The sequence below is a fragment of the Dasypus novemcinctus genome, chromosome 8 (assembly GCF_030445035.2).
Source record: "Dasypus novemcinctus isolate mDasNov1 chromosome 8, mDasNov1.1.hap2, whole genome shotgun sequence".
NCBI lineage: Eukaryota > Metazoa > Chordata > Mammalia > Cingulata > Dasypodidae > Dasypus > Dasypus novemcinctus.
The window spans coordinates 82521048-82543746 of NC_080680.1; the positions used below are offsets into that span (position 1 = coordinate 82521048).

The 22699-nt window shown below is 43.1% G+C and overlaps 1 protein-coding gene and 1 long non-coding RNA gene across 4 annotated transcripts in view; both read left to right on the forward strand.

Annotated features, from left to right (window-relative positions):
- The first annotated feature begins 236 nt into the window (after positions 1–236).
- LOC131279478 (uncharacterized) lies at positions 237–3976 on the forward strand. 2 transcript variants are annotated; one of them, XR_011649426.1, is made up of 2 exons: positions 237–992; positions 1928–3976. It is a non-coding gene; the product is annotated as an uncharacterized lncRNA (long non-coding RNA). The 2 variants fall into 2 exon arrangements; XR_009186850.1 differs by having other exon boundaries at positions 237–574.
- A 697-nt stretch (positions 3977–4673) lies between these two features.
- The window catches only part of POLR1E (RNA polymerase I subunit E), a 33514-nt gene continuing 15488 nt past the window's right edge, over positions 4674–22699 (forward strand). Inside the window, exons 1-7 of one of the 2 annotated variants that reach the window (XM_004457259.2) lie at positions 4674–4878; positions 5423–5526; positions 7320–7396; positions 8488–8573; positions 11743–11801; positions 12753–12897; positions 14826–14933. In XM_004457259.2, the coding sequence (XP_004457316.2) occupies positions 4806–4878; positions 5423–5526; positions 7320–7396; positions 8488–8573; positions 11743–11801; positions 12753–12897; positions 14826–14933 (652 nt within the window). In that variant the 5' untranslated portion in view covers positions 4674–4805. Of the gene's footprint in view, positions 4879–5178; positions 5527–7319; positions 7397–8487; positions 8574–11742; positions 11802–12752; positions 12898–14825; positions 14934–22699 lie in introns of those variants that run through there. The other variant, XM_023588416.3, reaches the window with a different exon arrangement.

Consider the following 22699-nt stretch of genomic DNA (forward strand, 5'->3'; position numbering starts at 1 on the left):
TTTACTACAGACCGAATCCGTGAGCGCTGTGACCAATCACCATTTGCCTTACAATACGTAAAGCTGTTATCAAATGCCTTTTAAGGCGGGATCTATCATTAAGCAGCTCTAGGTTTGGACTACAGAAAAAAACAACTGTGCGCCATAGCCAATCAAAATCCGTTGTAGTTCAGGGATGCGCGTTTTCCGCCCACTTTCGCCAATCGGGACCACGACTCCCTGTTCTGAGCGCGCTCATAAGGCGGGCCCTTGGGCTGCGGGCCCCGCTATTGGCTGATTCTGAAGGATTTCCCCACCCTTCGCGGCGCCCGGCCCTTGGGTGACCCCGGACTGAAAGCCGTGAGTTCCTTTCAGCCGACCCACAGGTTTTCCTTGTTGGAGGCTCCCAGTTGGTAGACCATGGAGAAAAACAATAAAATTTCAAGAAGCTGAGGTCGAATTAAGCCAAAATCCAGGCTAACACCGCGGAGCTAAAAATGCTGTCTGTCAGATGGCAGTCGGATCCGACCCGGTTTGCGTCGCGTCACGGTGGCGGCGTCTCGAAAACCTGGAGCCTGAGAAAGGTGGCGGGCTGGTCGGTACTCCGCATTCCGTTCTCCAGAGCCAAGTTTATAATCACCCACCCCAAAACACAAAATTGGACATCCTAAGGCCTCCCAACCATGTCTAAAACGCCGAACGGTGGCGGCCTTCTCTGGGATGCTGTCAGAAAAGGGCAAGCACTGCGGCCGCTCCCCCACTCCCGGTGCACGCTCGGATGGAGAACCCGAGTCTTGAGGGAGACCATCCGCGCGCCAGGGAAGAAAGAGAAGAGAAGAAAGCCCGTAGGAGGTCTCTTCCTGCAGAAGCTGTCCGGGAGCTCTGCGTTGCAAAGAGACAAAGGCAGACTTAGGGAAAGTGATTGGGTTCTTTAAAAACTGGAACGCCCCGCTTCTTCAGAACTTAACACCCAGTGATCACCCAAGCTGATATTATCCCTTCAGAACTAACAGGTTAAATATGTTGCCCTTTGGGTTTATTTCTTTAAGTTTGTAAATTTTGTTCATAGAGATTCCCTCACATTTTATAGTCCTTACATATATTTTTACTACCAGATTGGGCGGTAAAATAATGAGAATATGGAATGTTGACAATGCGAGAGGTTCTTTCATAGGTGGCCCTTACAAAGATGCCGTGAGCTAGATATCATCCCAAATTTACAGATTGGCAAAAGTTATAAAAATTCGTCTATTCAATAATTAGGAGTATTTGTGAAAATGAGCACCCTAACCTATTCTTAGTGGGAATATCATTTGCACTCATTAGAGATAACATAGTGGTATCTATAAAAATTTTAAATATGCATTAATTTCCTTCTAGCTGGCCATTCATTTCTAGAAATGTAGTCTACCAAAATGCACAATTTGGAAAAATTATACAAGGTTGTTCACCAGAGCCCTGTTAAGAAAAAAAATATGTTAAATGTACATCTACAGAGGATAAAAATTGATACATATAGCTTTCATAATGACCCCCTTTACAGAACAAAACCAATAAAAACCTGTGTGTGTGTGTAATATACATAAACGTTTGTAAATGTAAGGCTAAGTATTAAAGGATACTATCAAACTGTTCACAATAGCTACCTCAGTGAAGGGAATTGGGACGGGGATGGGGTGATGAAATGTTTTAAGAGGACCTATTTAATATTAGGCTTTATATACTTCTGTATTAATTTGATTTTTACAACAGCATTTTTTTAGTACTTTTTGAAAACCAGGAATTTTGGTTAGGGTTTTCAAATCATTGACAAAATTCTCTTTAAATTAATTTATAAATTTAAAATGTTCCTGATAAAAGTTCAATAGGATACTTTTCTCCCCCACCCCTAGATGGCTGCCTCATCTGTTTGCTTGTTCTTTATTGCTCCTTGTCTGTTTTTCTTTAGGAGGCGCCTGGAACCACACCTGGGATCTTCCATGTGGGAGGCACGCACTCCCCAACAGGATACTTGTTGAAAGTACACAAACTGATTCTAATATTCATAAGATATATTGCAAGAATAGCTGGGAAAATTCTGGGAAAAAATTAGCAAGGCAGCAATAGCTAAACACTTTATTAAACTTTATTTAAAACAATGTGGTACTGGCGTAAGGATAGACAGATCAGTGGATCAAAACAAAGAGTCCAGAAATAGACCTAAATATATAAGAGAATTTAGAGTAGGATAAAGTTGGCATTTCAAATCTGTAGGGAAAGTTTATTTTTTAAAGGATATTGTGAAACTGGGAAGTCTTGGGAAAAAAAATAAATTGGATATCTATCTCATTTCTTACAACAAAATTAATATCAAATTACTAAAATACTTTAAAAGTTAAAATATAAAAGAAAAAGAAGAAAACACTGAACAATGTATTTTTTAGTATTTGAGTTAGGTAGACCTTTTTAAACAAAAATACAAACCCTGAAAACTAAAATAAGGCAGATAAATGTAGCTAAAGAAAAATTTACATTTTTCTGTAGTGCAAACAATTCCATAATCAAAGTACAAATACAACAATCAGGGAAAACTATTTGCAATACATAAGATGCATTATAGAGAAGCGGATGTGGCTCAAGGGATTGGGCTCCCATCTACTATATGGAGATCCAGGGTTCCATTCCCTGGGCTTCCTGGTGAAGGCAAGCTGGCCCGTGCGGTGAGCTGGACCCGAGTGGAGAGCTGGCCCACACGAAGCGCTGGCCCGCACAGCGAACTGGCCTGAGAGAAGAGCTGGCACAGCAAGATGATGCAACAAAAAGAGACACAGAGGAGAGAAAATAAGAAACGCAGCAGACCAAGGAGCTGAGGTAGCACAAGAGATTGAGCATCTCTCTCCCACTCTAGAAGGTCCCAGGACTGGTTTCCAATGCCACCTAAAGAGAAGGCAAGCAGACACAGAAGAATGCACAGTGAATGGACACAGAAGCAGACAATGGGGTGGGGTAGAGTCTTCTCCTACATGATGGTAAAACTGTGGCTCTCTCTGTGGCTTTTTTCTTTGTTATAAATAAGACTCAAGCAAGAGGACCAAGATGCCTTATAAGGAGTGAGTTGTCTTGTGTCTATAGGTATGTAAGCAGAGTCATATCAAGGATAAGAAAGAGAAAGGGAAAGATAGAAGGGAGAACAAGAGAGTGATACAAACAGAAAAAAAGAGGCAGGAAGAAAAAGGAGAGACAGAGAGAAGAAAGGAAGAGAAAAGGTGAGGCAGAAGTTGTTATGAGAATACATGATGTGTGGTTGCAAACATGCTGTGGGATCTGACCTGCCTTTTCAGGTCTTTGTTAGCGATATCCTGAGATGCCAGCAGATGGAGATATTAACCCAGGAAAGGGTGACTGCCTTTCCACACCCCATACTTGTAAATAAGTTTTCCTCTTTTGAAAAATGATGAGAGTGATAGCTGGAAAATGCGCTTATTAAAATTTCTTCATTTATGCAGCTTTAAAAATTCTAATACACTGATTAGAGTAGTTTTCTATTAATCTGATTTTAGAAGTTTACTCTTTGCACTTAGTTTCCTGAAGGATATTAACCAGACTGGCTGTTTTGCTGACAAGAGCAAGATGTCTCAAAGCAAGGCCTGACAGAACCGTGTCAAGAGCACCTTATGATCCAGTAAATCTGTAGCTTTTCTCAGAGACAAAAAGCTTGATATCCTTGAGTGGTTGGCTGAGAAAGGAGCCATGGGGACCTTGTAGCTGCGCAACAATATCTAAACTGTGATTTATAAGCCACTGAAACAAAGGACAAGTTTGATGTGCTTGAGACAACACAAGACTGAGAAATTGCATGTGCCCTCCTCACAAGACCCCTGGCATCACTTGTTTTTTTCTCCCCTACCCATCTTCTTTGCCTATAAAATACCTAGCTCCCATTCTCACTTTGAACTGGTTTTGGGAAGATTCCCTCATTGATTGCTTGTGCACTGGCAATAAATCACCTTCTCACTGAGAGATGAGCTTGTCCTTTGTGTTGTGGGATTGGGAAGGTCTTTCTATTGGAAATAGCTGTTCTTACAGTATTAAGAGAATGACAGAAGTCTCTGAAATTCCTAATCAAATTTACAAACATTTAATGACAAATTCTGCCTGTGATTACCCATGACTGTGATCTGGAGGAGGCCACTGTAGCTTTTTCACTTAGTGAAAAATTAATTTCACTTATGCCCCAGGAGTGATCATGGGGGGATGCGTGCGGAGTTGTGGACAGAGTTTGGACCTAGCTGGGTGTCCACGTGTGTGGATGGGAGGCACTAGAGAAGGGGGCGGCTCTTAGCCGCCGGGTTTAGCTAGGGCTCAAGGAGTTACAGTCGGAGAATTCTAAATTTGAACTTGGATCTTTAGGGCTTAGGAAGATCTATCTGTCAAGGCAGGAGAGCTGAGCAGGAAGAGCCCGCACAGGAAGTGTAGGCTGAAAGGGCTGTGTTTTAGGTGATCCCTGAACTAGTCCCACAAAACCCTTAACGTGCCTACTGAGCCCCGGGTCAATCAGGTGCTGCACCTCGGAAAGAGCGGGCACCGACCGGGATAGGCACTGTGTGGGCGGAGACGGCGACCACCGTACGGGGGCGGGAGCGAGGAGTGGGCGGGACGGAGCGCATAGGGGGCGGTGTCTGCTGGGAGCGGAAACAGGTATGTCCGCGCGCGCGGGGCGGTGCCCGGCGAGGCCACGCCTCTTCCGGGCAGCCAAACTGCTTCGGCCTACGCTTGTGGACCAACGTGCTGGCTGGTTTGGCGGCTTGGTCCCTCTCAGTTGCGGAGCTTGGTGACCTGACAGGCGCATGGCGGCGGAGGTGCCAAGTGCAAGGTGGCTATATTGTGGGGAGCACGACGAGAGCCAGAGAGCTGTACTGGGTAAAGACTACGGAATTTGCGCAAGTACCCCCCTCTCTCCCCTCCTTCCGCCTCTGGGAACCTCTCCAGTCCTCCCGCCTCCTATGGGATGCCCCTGCTAGCTACGCCACGACCTCTGTAGTCTCCACAGCTACCTGGGCTCCCCTGTCATCCCGCCATTCTCTGTCCCCATCTGTCAGCTGGATGAGGATAACCCATTTGCTCCCTCCCCAGAGCTTTGCCCAGGGACCTTACCCACCAGGTCTCGCATCTGTCATTTCCTTCTTTCCACTGGACAGGGATTCCCTCTGTCGCTATAGGTCTGGACCAGGCATCCTCTGTGACCCGCATCTCCCCAGTCATTCTGTTCTGTGACAGACTTCCCCAGGGCTCCCTTCACCTCCTTATGCCCCGGGCAGGACCTCCTTCAGTTCCCTTTAGGTCATGACCTGGACTCCCTTGCCATCTCCATTCCTCCAGTCACTCCCAATGACACCCCAATTCCTCCGTGCACACACTGTGGGTCCTTCTGTTCTCTTTCCATTCTTGGGTTGCAATCTTACAGTCCAGTTCACCAATGGAAAGCTGCAGAGTCCAGGTAACATGCGCTTTACTTTGTACAAGAGCAAAGACTCCACAAATCCCAGGAAGAGTCATCACCGGATCCTGGTAAGTGTTGCAGTTGCCAATTGCCTCTGCTCTGCAGACTTCAGGAGGCCCCTTGGATGTGGGTGATTGTGGGAGGGAATGAAGAGAGGAAAAAGGGGGACAGCAAATGGATCTTTGAAGAACTCCTCTTAGCCCTAGCTGATTGGGGTGTAGGGACAGGCTTGGTCACCATGATTTAGTACTTTTGGCGAAATGATGACCATTTGTGTGTTTGTACAAGTATTTATTGAGTACCTACTGCAACTTTGTACTGTAAGTTGGTGGGGAAACAAATCAGATCTCACTCCACTCTGGGGGAATTAAAGCTATAGTCAGAGTTTCTCAACCTCAGCACTATTGACATTTTGGGCCAGATAATTCTTTGTTGTGGAGGATTGTCCTTCCTGTGTATTGAAGTCTGGTTAGCAGCATCCCTGCCCTCTTCCCACTAGATACCACATACCTCTACCTTAAAAAATGTCAGGCATTGCCATATGTCCCTGGGCTAGGAGTGGGGCAAAATTGTCTGGGCTCTAGAGGGAGAGGTGAGAACTGGATGTGAAGGACACTCATACAGGGCAAAGCTCAGGACTTAAAGAGAGGAAGAGGTACAGGGCAGGTGAGCTCAGAATGGGGAGAGCTCTCTACTTGTCAAAATGTCTTCCTTGGGAGCATTTGTGGCTTAAGTGGTTGAGTGCCCACCTCCCACATGGGAGGTCGTGGGTTCAGTTCCTGGTGCCTCCTGAGAAAACAAAAACTGACAAAATAGATGAAAAAAACCAACTCAGGGAGGGGTTGAGCCCTCGCTTCCTACATACAAGATCCCAGGTTTAATCCCTAGCCCCAGTACCTCAAAAAAATAAAAATTAAAAAAATAAAATAAAAATGTCTTCCTTGATGAGAGCACATTGGAGCTAGCCCTGTAGGGGAGGGTTTGACAGCTGAGGTATGATATTTCAAGTAAAGAGCATGTCAAGGACATGGCAGGAAAGTTTGGCTTTGTTATGGGAGTGAATCAGTAATTTCTTTGGTCCTGAGAATATATAGAGTAGTCATGGGAGAGGTGGGCAAAAGGAATCAAGAAGGGATTGGACAGCCCTTGAGCTTTCCTGCCTTCCTGAGGATAGCTGAAGTGGTCCCACTGATACCATATGGAGTGCCAAAGGGAAGGGGCAGGTGGCCAGGTGCACAGGGCACACTTGAAAACACAAATCAGTAGCAGACCCTTGGCAGGCAGGCTGGGATGGTGTAGGGCTACTAAAATTGAGAAATGTCACAATTTCCAACCTCCCTGTCCAGGACAGGGGGAGGCAGAGGACACAGAGTGTGCTGTGGTGGCACAGGGCAGTCCTTCAGAGCACCCTGGGAGATGGGGGCATGTGCATTTTTACTCTAAATTCTCTTTGACCATGTTAACTTACTTAATCTAATAAAGTAAAGATCTTTTGCACTATTTGAAAAAAGGGGGGGAAGGAAGGATTGGAAGTTTTCTGCAAAATCATCTTGTTGCATGCCCGTATGTGCTGGGAGCCCAGGACCTTGCCCCCATGTGTTGTGTAACTCCCCCAAGAACTTTTAATACTGTTTAGAACCCAAAGCTATCTAGGGCTTCCCTTTCAAAAGTTTTCTTGCCCTTCCCCCAGGGGTACCCCAGATTCAAACAGTGGGGTTGGATCATCTCCCTGAGGCCCTCTAGTTCTAAACCACTGTGGTTCTGGATTCTAAACCTTTTACAAATGTAGATAAAGGAGAGCAAGTTGCTTATTACATTTCAACATTGGTTGTAAATGGAGCTTTTCCCCCTTATGTTTTAGGCAGCTGAAACAGACAGACTTTCCTATGTGGGAAACAATTTTGGGACTGGAGCCCTCAAATGCAACACTCTGTGCAGGTAGTGACGGGAGAAGGGGTAATGGGAAGTTTGAGGGACAGGGTAGCAGTGGCAACACGGGCACTATTGTTCTCAGTCTTTATGGTATGGGCAGTGGGAGAAATCTAGGGAGGTTTACCAAATTCCTGTGTTCCCAGAAGTAGGGGTCCTCACACCAGCCTATAGACATTCATGAAAAAGAAGGATAATTTATATTTGTTGAATTTCCTTTAAACCTCATTAATTTGTAATATTCTTTATTTATATCTGTCATGTTTCAAAAGGCAGTGCTCTTCACCAGTTTGGAATGTGTGAGCAAAAGGCCAAAGTTTACCTCAAGCTTACCTTGGAACTAACTGTAAGAAAATGATTTGGTAGTGTTGAAGGCATATAATTTTTAAGGGCTCTGGGAAAGAGACGCCCCAGGTTTCCATCCAGCTGTGCCATTGATTGACTGAGTGACTAGGGAACCCTGCCCTTCACTGACTCCCAGTCTCTCCCTCTGTGCAATGAAGTTTGTGCAGTCTAAACAGTCTGTAACTGTCAGGGACTGGCATAATTTAGGCAGAGTCTTGTGATGTTGTGATGTACCCAACAGTGAACCACAAACAAGACCCTTTCTGACGCTAAGAGAAGTCAAATTAAGGCATAAATGCTTAAGAGTATTAACACTGTGGCCCTCACAAAGATTCTCTGATTCAGACTGCTCTTCTCCCCGTAATTAGTTGGATTTTACTTGTATAAAATTTATGTGTGCAGTAAATTCTAGTGTAATTGTACATTCTAATACCCCAAAGGATTTCCTATTGTGGCATTGAGTCCAAATGTGGTTGGCTGTGAGAATCACCTGGTGGCTTTTTTCCCCCCAAAACCCCATTTTCTTGTCTCCTCTTCCTCTTCATCTCTCCCCTCTCCATATAGAAGACTGCTGCTGTGGGAAATTACTGTTACTCATGGGCAAGTGATGTATTCCTCAGGTGTGCTGGGGCAGAAAGGCTAAGAACTTTTAACAGGAAATTGTTATAAACAGTACCTTTTAATTGCTTTCTATTTTTTTTTTAACTATCTTTTGCATAATCCGTTGTTGCTGATATTGTGCCTTCTCTCTTCAGGCACTTTGTGGGAATTTTGAATAAGACCTCTGGTCAGATGGAAGTATATGATGCTGAATTATTCAACATGCAGCCACTGTTTCCAGGTGGGTCCCAGTCAAGAAGGTTCACAGAAATTTGTAAGCAGTGTTCAGGTTTTGCTCAATGGTTTGGTTTGAATTTTTGATTTGCAAAACACATATAGTAGTAATTTTTTAAAGGGTGTCTTTCTGCCAATTTCTTTTTTCAGTTGAAAGAGTTGAATTTTTAAAATTCATATATTTATTGATGACCTACTATATATTAGGCTCTGGGCAGAGCGGTAAGCAAGACAGATTCAGATCCTGTCCTCACAGTGTTTACAGACTTGAGAGTCAGAAACCAATCTTTTTTTTTTTAATTGTCTTTTTCTGAAAAAGATTAATAGATCACATAAAACATTACACTAAAAAACGTAAGAGGGCATCCACCTACCACATGGGAGGTCCGCGGTTCAAACCCCGGGCCTCTTTGACCCGTGTGGAGCTGGCCCATGTGCAGTGCTGAGGCGCGCAAGGGGTGCCCTGCCACACAGTTGCGTCCCTTGTGTAGGGGAGCCCCACATGTAAGGAGTGTGCCCCATAAGGAGAGCCGCCCAGCACGAAAGAAAGTGCAGCCTGCCCAGGAATGGCACTGCCCACACGGAGAGCTGACAAAGCAAGATGATGCAACAAAAAGAAACACAGATTCCCGGTGCTGCTGATAAGAATAGAAGCAATCACAGAAGAACACATAGCAAATGGATGCAGAGAGCAGACAACTGGGGAGGGGGGAAGGGGAGAGAAATAAATAAAAATCTAAAATAAAAAACAAAAACATAAGAGGTTCCCATATACCCCCCCCACCCCACATCAATATCCCCTTCCATCAGTAAAACACATTCATTGCATTTGGTGAATACACCCTGGAGCACTGCCACACTGCATGGACCATAGTTTACATTGTAGTTCACACTTTCCCCCAGTCCATTCAGTGGGTTATGGCAAGATATACAGTGTCCTGCATCTGTCCCTGAAATATCATTCAGGACAGCTCCCAAGTCCTGAAAATGCCCCATGACACTCCTCTTCCTCCCTCTACCTACCCCCAGCAATTTCTGTGGCCACTGACTCCACATCAGTGGTACAATTTCTTCCATTGCTAGAGTCACAACCGTTCTGTAATAGAATACCAGCAAGTCCACTCCAATCCATATTTTATTCCCCAGTCCTGAGGACTCTGGAATGGTGAAACCCACTTCACCTCTAATTGAGAGGGGGATTCAGTCCCATATGGCTGGAATGAATGGGACTTTCTTGCTTGCAGTTATAAACTCGGTTTTTTGGTGTGGTGGTTGTCCATCCTCACCTCGTTGTTAGTTGTCCTGGGTGAGTCCAATGAACAGGAGAGTAGGTGCTGCAACTCTGCTGAGGCTCAGGGCCCAGCTGGCACGTGGGCAGCCCAGAGATTAAAGTCTCTTGGACATATACCTACAAACTCCAGCACCAGCTGTAGGTTCAAGTAAAGGGGACAGAAGAGGCATGTGTAGAGAAGTCACATCTGTGTCCTACTCTGTCACACTTGGGAGCACAAACTCCAAAATAGGGCCCACTGGCAAGGCATCAACCTATCTGCCATAACCATAGGACCTGGGTGTCTCCAGAGCCTTCAGGAGCCCCACTATTTGGGGTAGGATCTTACTTTGGCTGTCTATGATATCCTCTGAGATGTGCATAAGCGTCATCTCTGGTAAGACCTCCCGACTCATTTTGAAGTCTCTTAGCCATATAAACTCGAGAAACCAATCTTAATTAAAGCAAGTTGTGCAATAAGAGCAGAATGTTAGAGAGCATGTCAGATATGAAATTGTTTTCCACTGAAGGCCTTTCTTAATTCTTAACTGTTTTAGTTAAGGTAGAAGGTTTTAGACCTTCTGGTAGGTGATGCAAGTTGCTTATAGGTTGTATGCTAACTTTCATTTTGATGAAAAGTATTGACACTAATAAGGGGTAAATCTGTTTTTCTCCTAGTCCAGTGGGAGAAGTTGCATTGCTTCCCTGCTGTGGCATCTTAGAATGCTGAGGAAATGATGAATAAGAGGGTCAGATTCAAGGGGATCCTGTTTCCCCAAATCTCAAAACTTGAGTCCTTAATGATGCCCTTAAATACTGAGAACTACAGCGGGTAGAGGTGGGATATATTAGATAAGGATGGATTGTTAGAGTCATTGTGAATCTTAGTTCTGATTTATTTCCTCAATGTAGTGAGTCCATTCCTTTTGAAACTCTCATAATGACCTGGATTTACTTTCCAGAAACATAAAAGCACATGAGACTTTGCATATAATTTTAAAGGGCTCTTAAGTCTTGAAACCCATCTGAATTTCCTCGGAATTTGGTCTATAGTTTCTAAGTTAAGAACTCCCTGCTTTGCAAACAAATCTAAGTACATCTTCCAAAGGTTCTACTAGATTCCAAAAAGGCAAGAAAAATTGTTAATTTGTTATAGCCAACATTTATTGGGCCCTTCCTAGGTAGTAGGCACTGTTCTAAGCACTTTCAATGCACTACATCATTTAATTCATCAAACAACCCTATGAGATAGGTACTGTTATTCCTTTTTTAGAGATGATAAAGGTGAGGCACAGCAGTTAAATCACTTTGGTGGGGACTGCTAATGAGAGCACTTCACTCCAGAGCTTGTACACTAGTCCATTAGAGTACACTATTTCTTTTTTTTTTCTTTTTTCTTTTGTCTTTATTTTTTTAATGTTAAATTAAAAAAATATGAGGTCCCCATATACCTCCACCCCCTACACTACTTATATGAATACTTTGCAGTAAATTAGGATCTCTGTGTTAGTAAAATAAACCATGTTTATGCCAGATTTTAGTCTTTTAAAAAGAGGGCAAAACTATACTGGAAAGAGTTAAGAACTTGATTTCTAATCCCATCTCTGCTACTTCCCACTGGCCTGAGGCAAGGAATTTCATCCAGAGGCCTCATTTTCATTGTAAAATGAAGAGGCTGGACCAGGTGATCCCTTGAGTTGACCCCTCCGCTTATTCTCTAGATTCTCTAACTACGTAGTAAAACTACAAATTCACAACATACACTATCATGATAAGCTCTGGGAAATCCTGTTGAAAAGAAGTGTTTTTAGATTAGCTGTTAAATAAATATTAAACACTATTACTATTTGTAGGCCTTAACAGTTTTTTTCTTTCCGTTTTTTTTGTTTTGTTTTGTTTTTTGTAGATGATTCAGTAGAGAGTGAACTGGCATTAGGGAATCAGACCCAAACTTACAGAGAAAAGGTAAGTGTGACACAACTAAGATGTATGACCTTAAGCAAATTCCTTTAGGCCTTGGGTTCTCCTTCAATAAAATGAGTTGGTTGTACTCAGGGATCTCGCTGGTTGCTCCCAGCTCATTCTGTCGATGGTTCTCTGGACATTCTATCTACAGAGGCCTCCTTGGCCTCTCAGAGAGCAGTTCTGCTTCCACCTGAGGCAGCTGTGCACAGCTGTTTGCCATTGTTTGGAACTGGTTCTCTGGGCTGATGTAAGTGTAGCATAGTACTTGTTTTTAGGATTCATTCCATGTTCTAGAAAATTAATGGTTTTAGCCTGGAAATTTTCACATTAAAACAAAGTGAACCTTAGGATTTTCAATGTTAAAGTTTCTTTACTGAGGTTATCTCATCCCCAGGTGGCAAATTGATCAACTCTCCAGTGCTGCCTGGAGTGTTGTATTGAGAATGGGTATAAGGCTGTTGTGAGGCAGCCCTCACCTTGGAAAAGAGTGATGTTATCTATTGGCAAGATGTCTGTCATGGGTGTTGGGTGAGAGAACAGTGCACCACAGATTTCCCAATTCTAGTCAAAATCCCCTTATTTTATAGAAGGAGATGCTATTAATGATTTGTGAATAACCCTTTACAGTTTATAAAAGAAGGACTTCAAATCTGTTAATATCCTTTGATTCTTAAAATAGTTTTATGAGGGACGTGATTGAGTGCCTGCTTCCCATATACGAGGTCCAGGTCCTGGTAGCTCCTAGAAAACAAACAAACAAACACACAAAAAAGGAAAACAGTTTTATAAAGTTGATAGGTATGACTAAACCCAGTTTTCAGATTAGGAGATGATGGCTCAGGGAGGTTGAGCATTTCCCTGTAGTCACACAACTAGAGTAGCAGTGCAAGGCCTAGAATTCAAGAGTCCACCAAACCCTGCCCCCGGTAACCAAATTTGTCTCTTGCACAGATGGATTCTTGCATCGAAGCCTTTGGTACAACCAAACAGAAGCGAGCTCTGAACTCGAGGAGAATGAACAAAGTTGGCAGTGAATCTTTGAATCTTGCAGTAGCTAAAGCTGCAGAGAATATCATTGATGCAAAGGGTGTGACTGGTAAGCAGTTGGAACTTGGGATAAGAGTCTGTCCATAAAGACAGAGTCCTCTTTCTCTGAGATCTTTTACTCATCTCACAGATGGGAATGATGGGGGTTAGAGGCTGGATTCCTTCCTGTCTCTCGCCATGGGCTTTCTTGCAGCCCTACTTTGGAAGTAATAAGAAAAGCCAAACATGGCACTGTCATTAGCGAGCTCACAGTCAAGTCAAGGAGACACAAGTGAATGGATATGTGCACCCTCTGTGTTCCTGGTGAACCACCCACAGGGCACAGTGTGGGCACGGAGGAGGACTTAGGTCTCTGTGAGTCTCTGGGAGGTTTTGATAAAAAAAAAAGCTTTATGTGATAACAACTGAGCCACTAGAGATGGTGTTTCACTTTGGGGACGATGCAGAAAGTATTTTAGAAAATATTTCTGGTCCTAAATTCCTAGGCATCTTGAATGTTTAATTGTACTTTTTAAAAAATGTATTTATTGTTAAAAAGCAGTAAAAGAACATAAGAGAAAGTTTATATAAGAAGTTTTTCTGTTATCTATATCTTTTTAAAAAAATAAGTTTTTCCATTGAGAATAGAATTTTAGCAAATTCTATTTTAGAAAATGTATATGATTATATATTTTCCTTTGTTTTAATATTTTCATAATTTTACATTTATGTTTTTTAAGATTTATTTATTTATTTCTCTCCCCTCCCCCCCCCCAGTTGTCTGTTCTCTGTGTCTATTGGCTGTGTCTTCTTTGTCTGCTTCTGTTGTTGTCAGTGGCATGAGAATCTGTGTTTTTGTTGCATCATCTTGTTGTGTCAGTTCTCCTTGTGTTCAGCACCATTCCTGGGCACATTGCACTTTCTTTCGCACTGGGCAGCTCTCCTTATGGGCGCACTTCTTGCGCGTGGGGCTCCCCTACGCGGGGGACACCCCTGTGTGGCAGGGCACTCCTTGCGTGCATCAGCACTGCGCCTGGGCCAGCTCCACACGGGTCAAGGAGGCCCGGGGTTTGAACCGCGGACCTCCCATGTGGTAGACGGACGCCCTAACCACTGGGCCAAGTCCGCCGCCCATAATTTTACATTTAAATCTTAGCTTAATACATTTTTTTGCATGTGCTGTGATATAGAAATTTAATTAAATCTTTTTCAAATGATATAGCCAGTTGTTTCCATTTCCATCCCTACCTTTTGTAAAAGAAGATTTAAAAAGTCATCATCATTTTACTGTAATCTGAAAATACTTAGTTGTGTTTTGGTTCATTATTCTGGCTGGTCATTCCAGTAGCAGCACCAGGCTGTTTTGATTGTAATCTAGTAGCTTTATCATCTTGTTTATTGTCCCAGGGTAGATTCATCCTCCCTTTTCATCCTTAACTTACACAGATATATTGGCTATTATAGTAGACTTTTTCTTCCAGAAGGTCAAGACATATTGTCAAGTTTCCTTAAAGTCCATTTGGGACTGGGAGTGGATGTGGCTCAAGCAGTTGAGCACCTGCCTCCCACATGGGAGGTCCTGGTTTGGTTCTGGTTCCTTATAAGGAAAAAACAAATAGACATTGAGCAAAAACAACAAGCAGACAGATGAGTGAGCCATCTTGGGGGTGGGGTGGGGGTGTGTGGATCCAATTGGGATTAATAATGAAAGAATCAACAAATATTTATTAGTACATCTGTCCCAACTATAGTGCAAGTTACTTACATGGGAACCATGCTGCATCCACCTTCTATGGTGACTGATTAGTGTTTGTTTCATAACTGAACACAGTAGTCCTGGAAGCAGTCACCCTGATGGGGAGGTTAGGTAGTTTGGCAGAAATGTTCAGACTAAGTATTTCTGGGCTGATTGTGGTCTTGAGTGCAGTCTGAAAGAGTGTTGGGGAACCTGAAGGCCAACAGAGTGATACTGACACCGATTCTTCCTTTATTGAAAAGCTCTGGTCAGTGATGCCATCCACGATGACATGCAAGATGACTCCCTCTACCTTCCTCCCTGCTATGCTGATGCAGCCAAGCCTGAAGATGTTTATAAATTTGGAGATCGTATCCTTTTTGCTGTAGAAAAATTGCCTTACTCCCTACTTAGTGATGATCACAAGTGAATGGCACAGCCAAGCTCTCTGAGGGTGGTGTCTGTGGTCCCATGGCATTCACAAAAGCTAAACCTCTGGGGAGCAGATGTAGGTCAAGTGCTTCAGTGCCTGCTTCCCATGTATGAGGTCCTGGGTTTAATCCCTGGTACCTCCTAAAAAAAAATTCTAAACCTTTGTGTTTGTGCTTGTGCTATTGCTGGGAGGTCACCTAAGTGTCCTTGGAAGCTGAGGGACCTGCTGTAGCACCAGCCTCTCAGCCTCTGGGGATTCAAACCTGTTCTTCAGCAAAATGGAGGGTGCCATAGCTCAGACCTGTGGCCACCATGAATACTTTTTAAAAAATTTCTCCCCACTCCCTCCATTGTCTGCTCTCTGTGTCCATTTGCTGTGTGTTCTTCTGTGTCTGCCTGTATTCTCATTAGGCAGCTCTGGGAACCGATCCTGGGACTCTCTGGTGTGGGAGAGAGGTGACCATTCTCTTGAGCCACCTTAGCTGCCTGATCTGCTGTGTCTCTTATTCTCTCTCCTCTTTATCTCTTTTTGTTGTGTCATCTCGCTGTGCCAGCACTCCACATGGGCCCAGCACTCTTGCACAGGGCAGCATTCCCGTGTGGTCCAGCACTCTGTGGGCCAGCTCGCCAAACTGGCCAGCTTGCCTTCACCAGGAGGCCCTGGCCATCGAACCCTGGACCTTCTGTATGGTAATTGGGAGCCCAGTTGCTAGAGCCACATCTGCTTCCCTCCATGAATACTTAAAATGAGACTTTGTGGTCTGCCAGTGTCCAAAGTCTAGGGTAAACTGGCTTTGTAAAACGAGGGGTTAGAGCTAAGAATTTGATTTCTTGAGGGACTTAATTAGATGGAAAACGCCTGCAGTGGCTTTGTGATAAGGAAGAGAAGGGTGAAAATTCAGTCATTTGATAGGTAGCTGCTCAGTTTGCAGTTTGTTCACTTCATAATAGTTAACTTGTTCTTTTGTTCAGCAGTTAACAGCCTCTCCACTGGGAAGGAACAAATTGCCCCAGTCTCATCAAGAATAGAGTTCCTCCAGTGCATATTACTAGGATCTTTTTTTTTTTTTCCATTCAAATACTATTCTTGTGACAATTTAGTCCTCCTTTTTTCTACTATTGGTGTAGGAGAATCTCATCCTCCTCTTTATAATACTCTAAGGACAGTTTTCCTCTTAAGACCTCAGGACTACAGAATCAGATTAATCAGATTAATTCTAGTCCTTATTTTATGATACCCTTAATCCTTATTTTAGGGTTAGTTTTAAATTCATTTTAAACATACCCACTTCAGAGTCTTTGTCTTTACCGATGATAACAATTGCACCAGTAATAATTCTCTCTGTATGATATTTGCAGTTTACAAAGCACTTTTACTGTATACTCTCCTGATGAGCACAGGATGGCAACGGGGCAGTGATACTTTCTCCCTGCCCCCACCCTTTACTTTGCATTCTTTTAACAGCTTTCTTGAGACCATATTCACATACCATACAATTCACCAATTTAACATGTACAATTCAGTGTTTTTTAGTATATTCACCAAGTTGTGTGACCTTCACCACAATCTAATGTTAGAGAATTTTCTTTCCTCCAGAAGAAATTTTGTACCCATTAACTGTCATTCTGCACTTCACGCCATCACCCCTAGCCCTGGCAACCATTGATCCACTTTCTGTGTGTATTTGCCTGTGCTGCACATTTCATTTCAATGGAATTGTACAATATGTGGTCTTTTGTGACTGGCTTCCTTCATTTAGCATAACGTTTTCAAGATCATTCTTTTTGTAACAATATCAGAACTTCATTCCTTTTTATGTCTGAATAATATTCTATTGTATGAATCTACCACATTTCGTTTATCTAGTCATGTTTGGTATTTGGGCTGTTTCTACCTTGTGGTTATTATGGATAATACTCTTATGGACATTCATGTACAAGTTTTTATGTGGACGTATGTTTTCATTTCATATAGTTAGGAATGGAATTGCTGCATCATATAGGAACTCGATGTTTAGCCTTTTGAGGAACTGCCAGATCTTTTTCAAAACCAGCTGTAGTATTTTGCATTCCCTACCAACAATGTACAAGGGTTCCAGTATCTCTACATCCTCACCAACATTTGTTATTTATTGTAACCATCTTAGTGGATATGAAGCTGCATCTCATTGTGGTTTTGATTTGCATGTCCCGGATGGATAATGATGTCAGGCATTTTTTCATGTGCTTATTAGCTATTTGCATATTTTTGAATTTTTTTTTATTCCTTTTAAAAAAAGTATTGTAGTAACATATAAAACTAAAATTTCCCATTTTAACCACTTTTAAGTGTACAGTTCAGTGGTATTAATTACATTCACTATATTGTGCTACCATCACTAACATCCATTACCCAAACTGCTTTATCGCCTCAAACAAACTTTTCGGCCATTAGGCAAATAATTCCCTTTCCCTCACCTGACCTTCCCATGGTAAACTGTAATCTTCCATCTGTCTGAATTTGTCTTATCCCTTTTTTTTCTTTCAACTTTTTATTTGAGAATACTTTCAAACTTACATTACAGTTAAAAATAGTACAAACCCCGTAAAGAGAACTCCCATATATTCCTACCCTGCCAGATACCCAGGTCCACCAATTTTAACATTTTACCACATTTGCCATATCATCCGCCATATCCATCTATCTGTTAATCCATTTTCTGAACACTTGTGTGTACATTTTCTGTATCATTCTCCTTAAACACTTATTACTGTCTTTTACTTTCCTAAGAACAAGGATATTCACAAGGATATTCACTTACATAACCACCGTAAGTGCAGTTATCAAGTTTGAGAAATATAATACTGAGATAAAGCTTACAGACTATATTCCAATTTTTTCATTTATCCCAATAATGTCCCCTGAGGCTTTTTTCCTCCCTTGTTAGATCCTGTACAGGATCATGTATTGCATTTAATTGTCATTCTGTTTAGTTGCCCTCCCTTCCTCCCTTCTGTCCTTCCTTCCATCTGATCTTCCATCCTTCCTCATAAACTTTCTTGTTTCAAATGACTCCCAAATGCACCATTCAATGGGATTAATCAGACTCACAATATTGTGGTACCCTCACCACCTTCCTTTACTAAAATGATCCTATTGCCCCAAATGGAAACCATGCACCCATTCAGTAACTCCCTCTACCCCCATCCCCCACATCTGGCAACCTGTAGTCTAATTTCCGTCTCTATGAGCTTGCGTATTCTCAGATAATTCCTTTGTAGTTACCATGGTGCTTAAATTTAGCCTCCTAAATCTATATCAGTCTTGTTTGCTTTGATACCAACTTCACTTCAATAATATGTACAAATTATGTTCCTATACTCCTCAATCTCCCCACCTCTATGTAGTTCTTATCACAATTACATGTTTATATGTTATAACTTCCAAACCATTGATTTTGGCTTTGATCTATTGTCTATTTTCCTTTCCTATCAACCTGTAGAACTCTCTTCAGCAACTCTTGTAAGACTAGTCTTGTGGTGACAAACTCTCTCAACTTTTGTTTACCTGGGGATGTCTTAATCTCTCCCTTATCCCACCCCCCTTGCGGTTTGCTTGCTTTCTGTTCTCTGTGTCCATTCACTGTGCTTTCTTCTGTGTGTCTGTATTTATTTATTTATTTATTTTTACTTAAAATAAAAATTTTATTCCATTCATTTTTTTCCTCTATTCATATCAAATAGAAGGGCCAGAAAAGACAAAAATTTTCAAACAAATTATGGCTACCACTTCCAAGAACTCAGGAAAAAAACAACAACACAGTAACCATCAAATTCCAGTGATATTGTTACCACAGATATAAGGTGGGAGCACCTATCATCATACATTACAAAACATGTACTATAATTAGAGGAATAAATAATAAACCTATACTACTATCCAATTCATAATATAAAGACCCAATTTTAAAAAGCCTATTCCCTGTGTATAAATAACCAAAGTTCTCAAAATACTGTTTCCAATTACACACAAATGGACTGATGAAAATACCTTTTGTGTATCAGGTTTCTGATACTTCTCACTAATTTAGCAATCACTTCTTATATTTATTTCATTCCCAGAATAATCTCCCCCTCTTGCCACCTACACAAATATAAGGGAACAGAAATATGATTTTTAAAGATGTTTTTATAATTCATGTATTATTGTTTCCCCCTTATTACTAGACTTGAGTTTGAATTATAATAGATCACCTCAAATTTCATCCTGTCAGCCTATTCAGATACACAAAAGACACAGCCATGTACAAAGGTTGGCATAGAATAGATTACCGTGGCAGCCCTCAAATCAATCAAAAGACTTAAGGAAAGTGCGCAGTCAGTTTTCACTGTTATCTAACCTTTGCTAAAAAATTTAAGGTATGCCACTGTTAGGAAAGGATAGTGGTAGATCTACAAAAGTGAATACATGTGTACAAGTAATTTCTATCTAGACATAATCAGCTTCTGATTATCTGCACAAAAGAGGGACAGGAGACACAGATGATGCAAAACACATAATCCTCAAGCCACTTAAGTATTTTCATATCTGTATTTCCCAGGACTGTGTCTGAGAATTCAGAATACAAAGAAAATTAACCCAAAGCACAAGGATCTTAATGAACAAAACAGTAAAACTGAAATGCTGTTATTGACTTGAGTTTGTCATCTTCCCTTTATTTCTGATGGTGGCTCAAAGTTTACATATTACTAGTCTATCAGGCAGAATCATATCACCTTGTTGTTCTAGATAATCCAATAAATTTTCAGTCCATTGGAGAGCAGCTGCATAATTAATATGTTTCTCTGGGATCAGTTCTATTTCCTCCTCCTCCTTTTCACTGGACTCAGCTGTCTGGCCTTGGGCTCTTTTGATGATTTCGCTGTCAGTTACCACTTCATAGCCTGGTTCAGTACTGTCCACTTCAAGCCATTTCTCAACATTATCAGTAGTGACATTTTCCAAACCTTTGGTGTGCTATAAAATGGTGACCACAGTAGCTATTGAGATATCTTCTTCATCAGAGTCCAAGCCTTCTTTCTCCTCTATGGTAGGGATCTTCTTCCATGCTCTGCTTATGGTAACTGGCTTTACTAAGTTCCAGGCCATTGCTTTTTCATAAAGTGCATCAAGCAGAGTTAACTTCTTCCAAAATGATTTCAAGTCATTACCTTCTTCCAAATTATTCTGGAGAAGGCCTGCATGATAGTTTCTCTTCATTGTGGCTATGACTCCCTGATCTGAAGGCTGAATCAATGAAGCCACATTTGGTGGTAAATATTTTGCAAATATTTGGCCATCATCTGACCTCAGGACATTTTCATTTGGATGTGTCGATGAATTATCCAACAGGAGCACAGCTTTTTCCTGCAGGCCTTTGGATCTTAAGTACTCTCGAACTTGTGGCACAAAGATCTTATCAAACCACTGCCGGAAAATGGAAAGATCCATCCATGCACCTCTTTGGCTGAAATAAGACTGGCAGGTTTGAGGTGTCAGTTGACTTGAAGGAACGAGGTTTCTTTGCTTTCCCCACAACACAGATTTTAAGTTCCTGTAAACCCGTTGCATTGGCACAACACATGATAGTGACTCTTTCTTCAACTGACTTGTGCCTGGAGGCAGTGCATTTACCTTTTAATACTATAGTTTGGGTTGGTAGGCACTTCCAGAACAGTCCAGTTTCATCTGCATTGTAGATTTGTTCAGGCTGCAAATTGTCCCATTCAATAAAGTCTCTCTAAAGTTGTTATAAAATTCTTCCACAGCAGTCTCATCTCCATTTAACCTTTCATTTCTAATGTTAATCTCTGTAATGCTGTGCCACTGCTTAAGACAGGCTAACCAGCTGGCAGAGGGGTTAAAATCACCATCCATTCCCAAAGCATAAAAGAAGAACTCTGCTCTTTTTGTACAAATTGGTCCAGATATAGGATTCCCTTTGACTCTTTGCTGGTTGAACCATTCCAGCATTGCTCTGTCCAGCTCCTCATACATGGATGGCTTCATAGATTTCTTTTTGGCCAGAAGACTTGTGGAATCCGAACTGCTGGCATATGTTATAATCTTTTTCTTGTTTTTTCTTCTGTCCTGAACTGTCATTTCACCAATTCCATAAATCACTGCCAGTTGTTTGGAAGAACCTCTGTCTTCAAGTTTCTTTATTATATCAAGCTTATCTTTAATAGTCAACACCACACACTTCCGTTTCCCTGACATGCTCCGGATCTGAGGCTCACCCTGCACACCGAGGCAATGTGCAGACTCCCTCCCTCTATCCCACAGTCTCACTTTCCCAGAGTTTTTACAGTCAGACTTTCAACTTGACAGGGAAACAGGGCCTTGACTGTCATCCGGCTGGGCCAAGGGCGGAGGGAGGGCTGGAGGCGGTTTGTGGGCACAGGCTTTTAACCTACATGGGCAGCGGGGAGGCCCTGGTCACTGCAGACTATCCGGGTCTCAGACATTCATACCCACCGGCTGGAGGGCAACCAGAACCCCATTGGGCCTCCGCCACGCCCAGGGCCACGCCCTGAGGAGAGGCAGGTGTGGAGGCGCCTGAGTGGGCAGCGGAGGCCCAGGGAATGGATCCACATGGCCACTGTGGTCAGCTGGCCTCCCGCGCAGGCCTCGGCCAGGAACATCCGCCGGGCCCGCTCCCACCTCAGTCCGCACCGTGACCCCCTCACCACTCCTTGACTAGTGCTAGGTGACCGCTTCTCCCCCAGCGCGTGCTCCTGGAAGACACCCCTCTGGCTGCCCAGCACCGCCCCCTGGCCCTTCCCAGAGGCGGCTTGTATTTATTTTTATTTATCCCCTCCCCTTGCGGCTTGTTTATTATCTGCTCTCCATGCCCATTTGCTGCACGCTCTTCTGTGTTTTTTTTTTTTTTTAAAGATTTATTTATTTATTTAATTTCCCTCCCTCCCCTGGTTGTCTGTTCTTGGTGTCTATTTGCTGCGTCTTGTTTCTTTGTCCGCTTCTGTTGTCGTCAGCGGCACGGGAAGTGTGGGCGGCGCCATTCCTGGGCAGGCTGCTCTTTCTTTTCACGCTGGGCGGCTTTCCTCACGGGCGCACTCCTTGCGCGTGGGGCTCCCCCACGCGGGGGACACCCTTGCGTGGCACGGCACTCCTTGCGCGCATCAGCGCTGCGCATGGTCAGCTCCACACGGGTCAAGGAGGCCCGGGGTTTGAACCGCGGACCTCCCATGTGGTAGACGGACGCCCTAACCACTGGGCCAAGTCCGTTTCCCTCTTCTGTGTTTTTACTTGTCTCCCTTTCCGTTGCATCACTTTGCTGAGTCGGCTCTCTATGGCGTGCCATGAAGCCTGCCTTCATAGGGAGACCCTGGGATGCAAACCCAGGGCCTCCCATATGGTAGACGGGAGCCTGATTGAGCCACAGCTACTTCTCGTTCCCTTATTTTTTTATTTTTATTTTTTTAAAGATTTATTTATTTAATTCCCCCCCCTCCCCCGGTTGACTGTTCTCTGTGTCTTTTTGCTGCGTCTTGTTTCTTTGTCCGCTTCTATTGTCAGCGGCACGGGAAGTGTGGGTGGCGCCATTCCTGGGCAGGCCGCACTTTCTTTCGCGCTGGGCGGCTCTCCTTACAGGTGCACTCCTTGCGCGTGGGGCTCCCCTGCGCGGGGGACACCCCTGTGTGGTGCAGCACTCCTTGCGCGCAT